Raw genomic sequence first — 6164 nt, 5'->3', positions numbered from 1 at the left:
TGTTATCTTCTTGTCAAATCACAGCAGACACAAAAATGGCACCAATATTGCAGCTCAATTGGCACCAGAACCTCCTTAATCAAGCTTTAATTCATGATTTTGTAATCAAGTTTGAAGGAGTTGTATTAAACTTATTTAATCACCACATGCCTTTTTAGGCAACTAAACGGTAGTAATAAACAATAACTTCCGAGGATACATTTGTCATTTTGGCCTTTATGATGTCAGAAAAGGGGTCCAGGGGAGGTAAGTGAAATTTTCAGAACCTCAGGGGAGGTCAGTGAAAGTGTCAGAAACCTCAGGGGAGGTTTCTGAAATTATCCCTTTAATGAATTCAAACTTTAGATTCCATATTTCAAATTTCGATTTTATCAAACACACCCTTAAATAGTTAAGGGAGATAAGTGTAATTTCCAAAACCCCATGAGAACTTAGTGAAGTTATTAGAAACTTCAGGGGAGGTTTCTGAAATTATCCCTTTCTTTTTCTTTCGTATTATTTGTAGATGGATCCGCATTTCTTAAATTCTGCTCTCTAAGTTTCCCCTTTGCATAGTATCCCCGCCATCCATTCCCCGTTACATGACCCGACCCGCTTCCCCAATGACCCGAACTGAGCATCCAACTCGGATCCTCCCCCTTCCTCCGATCTCCTCCCTCTCCCGAACAACCCTAGCTTGCCTCAACGCCAAACTCACCGCCGACGAAGACCTCCACCACCTCGCTCCTGTTCTCGTCTCGGAGCTCCGAACCGAGTGCGATAGCCTCGACCGGAGTCTCTCTGATCTCAGCCACCACTTCAACCAATTACTCGCAGATTATTCTTCGCATTCCAATCAAATCGGTTCCAATTTTGAGGCTATTAGGTGTAAATTATCTGATCTTCGCTCTTCCACTGTCTCCTCTGCTTCTTCTTCATCAGGTATATATTATCAGAATTCATGCACTCATTTGTAAGTTTTGTTAATTGTGATTTATTTTTGATTGATTATATGTATAGATGTGTACAATTGTTGTATGTAGATGGAGGGTCTGGAAGATTACTTGGGGAGGAGCTGCCGGCATTGGCGAAGGAGGTGGCGAGGGTTGAAGCCGTGAGGACTTATGCAGGTGAATATGTTTGTATTTTTATTCATCCTTTCCCTTTTTTTATTGCTTGAAGAAATTAATTGTTTTCTGGAGGAAGTTGATGGAGTTGAATTCGATGGCATTTCTGGTGTTTTCATAAAAATGTGTGGATATCGAAGAAATTTAACTTGAAAGTTTCTTTTTTTCTTGAAAAGTTTTCAATTTGGTTGTGTGCTAGAGATTTGGCTTTGGTATAATGGAAATTTGATCGACGAAGAAAGAATGCTGTAGGATGAACTGAAGCAAATCAAGTACCGTCTGCCAAATCCTTTTCTGGATTAATAAGATTTCCTGATTGGAAGAGAGAATTCCAATTTTGTTATGATGTCAACCATGACTTCAGCAAGAAGTTGTGAGGTGTGCTCTAGATGTCTGATTACTGTCAATTCTAAGTTCTAAGCAACTTAGATGTTGACGAACTAAATGTTGCTGAATGTGGTGAACTTTAGAAGAATAGAAGATTTCGATTGCTGAAGTAAATGCACTGAAAATCTGCAAAGGTAGCTGTTTCATCACATTTATAATCAAATAATACTTCTTTTATAGGCTGTAAAATCAGAATTCTGAAGAGTTTCAACAATAAGCGTCCAAGATTTGCACCTTAGGTAATTTAGTCCCATTCTAATAAATTTTGTGACTTACAGAGTGCTCCAACTTTACTCATGCCATAATTGTTTGGCAGTCAAAACATAAATTCATGCATCTAGAGGCTTTTCTTTTCAAGGTGAGAATCACCATGAAGCAGATTTTAGGTTGTTGTGCAATTTATTAATGTTTTAATTTCAAAATTAGTACTGACGCTGCCAGTTTTTGGTAGAGCTAGAACCTGTGCCACAATCAGCCCCCTACACTGCTCGTGAAGGGGGTCCAACAAATGCTGCACTGGTCCACTACTTTTCAGCATATTTCACACCCCCAAGGAGGTGCTCTTGATTCTCACCACAAGTATAGATAACTTCAGTCATCTGGTCATGGCAGTTGTCATCAAATATCAGTAAAATGTTTTTGTAGGGGAGATTTGATTGAGTCATTTAATAAGCTTGACACTTCCTCTGTTCTTTGAACTTATCGTCTTAATATTTTATGACTCTTATCAACACAAGAAAATGGGTTTCTTCATTAAGGCCATACTTTTAATCATGGTGGTGGTTTTAAGACTTTAACCAATGGTTACTATAGTATATAGTATAGACATTCATGATTTTCCTCTTCGTAGTGTCATCTCAATTGCGTGGAAGAAGATATATTCCTACTGGCATATGAGCTTTGTCTTCTTTTCAGTGTTTCTTTACTGTCAATTCAATAGTCATTCATGTATACCAATGTTTACAATGCTTGGGTTGTGGAACCTTTTTTTTTTATGTCAAATCATACGTAATTCAGAGTGTAATCCTTGTTTTTGCCTTTTTTTTAACTTTTTTTTTTTTCATTTCAGAGACGGCGTTAAAACTTGACACTTTGGTGGGTGACATTGAAGATGCTGTCTCTGTAACTTTAAACAGAACACTAAGGAGGCATCCATCTTCTAATAACTCAGTAGTAAGTCCAGCTTGGATGTGTTGAAACTGCAAGAGAATTAGAGTCCTGGAATTTCCCTTCTGATTTTCTGTTCTTATTTCTTCTTTGCTTCAGGATACGCGTGTCAGTGCTATTAGAACTCTTAAACTGACAGAAGCCATTCTCTCTTCCATTGCAAAGTCAAATCCCCAGTGGACTCGACTTGTTTTAGCTGTTGATCACAGAGTAGATCGAGCTTTAGCTGTTCTTAGACCACAGGCAGTCGCAGATCATCGATCTCTTCTTGCTTCCCTAGGATGGCCACCATCTCTATCATCTTTAAATTCATCGAGTCTCAATGTAAAAGGATCGGGTGAAGTCCAAAATCCCCTTTTCACAGTGGAAGGGGACCTCAAACACCAATACTGCAAAAGTTTTCTGGCTTTGTGTAGTCTCCAAGAACTGCAAAGACAGAGAAAGTCTCGTCAGCTTGAAGGACATAATAGAGAAGTTGCATTGCGCCAGCCTCTTTGGGCTATTGAAGAGCTCGTCAATCCTATATTCATTGATTCTCAACACCACTTCTCAAAATGGATTGATAAGCCTGAGTTCATTTTTGCCCTTGTGTACAAAATCACTCGAGACTATGTGGACTCCATGGATGATTTATTGCAACCACTGGTTGATGAAGCATTGTTATCTGGCTACAGTTGTAGAGAAGAATGGGTCTCTGCTATGGTAACTTCCTTATCAACATATTTGGCAAAAGAAATACTCCCTATGTATGTTGCCCAGCTGGAGGAAGAGAGTATCTCGGGAATTCGTTCACAGGCACGAATATCTTGGCTACATCTTATCGACTTGATGATCTCATTTGATAAACGAATTCAGTCTTTGGCAGCACATTCTGGAATCTTGGTTTCTTTACCAGAAGATGAGAACCAGCACAAAATATCATCGCTCTCTGTGTTCTGTGACAGACCTGACTGGCTTGATTTGTGGGCTGAGATAGAGCTCAGTGACACTATTGACAAATTGAAACAAGAGATGGAGGATGAAAGAAGCTGGTCTACTAAATCTCTGGGTGCTGCTCTTTTATCAGGTCAAGAAGATAGCAAGTCGCCGCCAATTTCCAGTGTTATCCTGCGTCTTCTGTCTTATGTGGTTGATCGTTGTCGATCACTGCCCAGCATCTCATTGAAGTCAAGGTTTGTTAGATTGACATGTGTGCCTATAATACAGAAGTTCTTGGATTGCTTACTTCTCAGGTGCCTTGAGGCTGAGGGATTGACAGCTCTGACGGATGATGATGCTTTAGTCAAAGTTGCAATATCACTTAATGCTGCTCGTGGTTTTGTGTCTATTTTGAAAGAATGGTGTGAGGATGTCTTTTTCCTTGAAATGGGATTGGACCAGGATGATCAGTTGGAAACATCTGGCGTAGGTGATTTTAGTGGAAGATCAATGGAAGCAAAAGGAGAGAATGATATTGTGAAGGAAGTGGACAAGCTTGAGAGATTTAGAGTAGAATGGATAGAGAAGTTATCAACAGTTATTTTGCGTGGATTTGATGCTTCTTGTCGAGATTACATGAAAAACAGAAAGCAATGGCAGGAAAAGGGTGAAGAAGGGTGGGGTGTGTCTAGATTGTTTCTTGGGGCTTTAGAGTATCTTCAAGGAAAATTGTCAGTACTGGAAGAAAATTTGAATGCAATGGACTTTGTTAGGGTGTGGAGATCTTTAGCTAGTGGTCTTGACCAATTTATATGTGGTGGTATTTTTCTGAGTAATGTGAAATTCAATGATGGGGGAGTTAAGAAGCTTAGTAATGATTTGGAAGTACTGTTTGGGGTGTTCTGCACATGGTGTTTGAGACCTGAAGGCTTCTTTCCCAGAACAAGTGAGGGATTGAAGCTATTGAAAATGGAAAAGAAGCTACTTCAAAATGGTTTGGCTGGGGGAGAAAGATGGTTGAAGGATAATAGAATAAGCCATTTGAAAGCAGGAGAGGTAGAAAAAATTGTGAAGAACAGGGTGTTTGGCTGATGAATCATCCTTGTTAGAGTATTTTCAGTGGTTGAACACACCTATAAATCACTCTGGTGAAAATATTTACAGTAAGCCAACTGAAAGCAGGAGAGGTAGAAAAAGTTGTGAAGAATAGGGTATACAGATGATGGGTCATCCTCATTAGAGTATATTCAGTGGTTCAACACACTCACAGATAATTTTGGTGAAGATATTTTTAGAGAAGTAGAACATATTGGAGATGGATATAGGAGGTGCAGCAGGTTTTTTCCATTTAACTTTCCTGATGAACTTCAGCTGTTCTTTCCAGTTAGTATGAAAATTAGGTTGGTTATTGGTTCATGTTTTGTCAGGGCTATTAGACTCTAGTTCAAGCTTGCTGATTTTGAAAATCTTTAGCTACTTTATCTTAGGAACAGGCTAGCTTGTTTGGCAATATGTTAAGGATAACTCTCTCCTCTTTTTCCCACCTCAATTTGGAATTTCCAGGTGCTCTGTACGATACATGTACGGCTGGTCATAGCTCCAGGAATACCTCTTTTTTTTCACAAAAAACTTAGGATTAATGCACTTTTCTTCGTAGACTAGTGCATTGTTTATCTTGCGTGATGTTTCCACAATTTTGATACTGTGGTTATGAGGCTTTGATGATTTTCAAGCTAGGATACACTTTGCAGGTCATGCAATAATATTTCTGCTGTGTTCTTAAATCTGACAACTACGTGATTTCTAAGAGTTGGTTTCCTTTGGCCTATACAAGAACTAGCAGTTAAAAGGAGAATTTTGTGGAACACTCTTATCAATATACTGATAAAGCAAAATTTTTACACAGGCTGATTATAATTGCATCCTTACTATTCATCGCTTTGGATGTTGTTCACATATCTGACACAATTTTGGGTTACTTTAATCTTTGCGTGGGACAGACAGGAGACGGGGACGAAATCTCTGTAAATGATAGTTAATGGCTAAAATTCTCAGCAAATGTTCATCTTCATAGCGTGCCACCACTTTGGTGGACAATCCTAGGCTTCTGGCATTGAATTTGTCCATAGAAGTCTCTAGTAGTTTTGAAATGGTAGTTGAAAGATGTTAAGGGACAAAGAAGGCAGAATCTTTAGAAATTACTATCTTGGAAAATCGAAAGGGATTTTCAATTTTCAGCCCTTGAATATCGAGGCCACAATATTTGAATCAATAAGAAGGCCACAACATTTTTTTTTTTTTTGAAACTCAGAAATAATATTCATTTAAGAAAGATCAACAAGAGCAGCATCAATAACTTTCTTGGGGAAGTTTACAAACCAGACAGCACTTACCTCAGGAGACAAGTTTAGACAAGATGTGAGCAGGAATATTTTGTTCATCACCATCAGCTGGCAAGCAGGGATCTGATTCCATGATTTAAGTTTTACTATAATCGACAGAAAAGGTTCATCACTATTAATTCTCTGAACAATGTTAAGAGCATCACCTTCCAATAATAAAAAAAAAGAAGTGCGATCCCAAAAT

General features: G+C 38.7%; 1 protein-coding gene across 1 annotated transcript; it reads left to right on the top strand.

The window, feature by feature from the left end:
• Positions 1–521: 521 nt before the first annotated feature.
• Positions 522–5362, top strand: LOC113743039 (RINT1-like protein MAG2). Its single transcript, XM_027271102.2, has 4 exons — positions 522–921; positions 1023–1109; positions 2563–2666; positions 2760–5362. The coding sequence occupies exons 1-4, from the start codon at positions 582–584 to the stop codon at positions 4668–4670; spliced, it is 2442 nt and encodes an 813-aa protein (XP_027126903.2). The 5' UTR covers positions 522–581; the 3' UTR covers positions 4671–5362.
• The last annotated feature ends 802 nt before the right edge of the window (positions 5363–6164 follow it).

This window comes from Coffea arabica, chromosome 4e (genome assembly GCF_036785885.1).
Source record: "Coffea arabica cultivar ET-39 chromosome 4e, Coffea Arabica ET-39 HiFi, whole genome shotgun sequence".
Taxonomy (NCBI): Eukaryota; Viridiplantae; Streptophyta; class Magnoliopsida; order Gentianales; family Rubiaceae; genus Coffea; species Coffea arabica.
Note: the sequence above shows the minus strand (reverse complement) of the source record. Positions and strands in the feature narration are given on the sequence as shown.

Coding starts and splice junctions, on each gene's coding strand:
- LOC113743039 (XM_027271102.2), top strand. CDS start 582: ATGACCCGACCCGCTTCCCCAATGACCCGAACTGAGCATCCAACTCGG. Junction 922..1,022: donor CTCTGCTTCTTCTTCATCAG/GTATATATTATC, acceptor TGTTGTATGTAG/ATGGAGGGTCTGGAAGATTA. Junction 2,667..2,759: donor CATCTTCTAATAACTCAGTA/GTAAGTCCAGCT, acceptor TCTTTGCTTCAG/GATACGCGTGTCAGTGCTAT.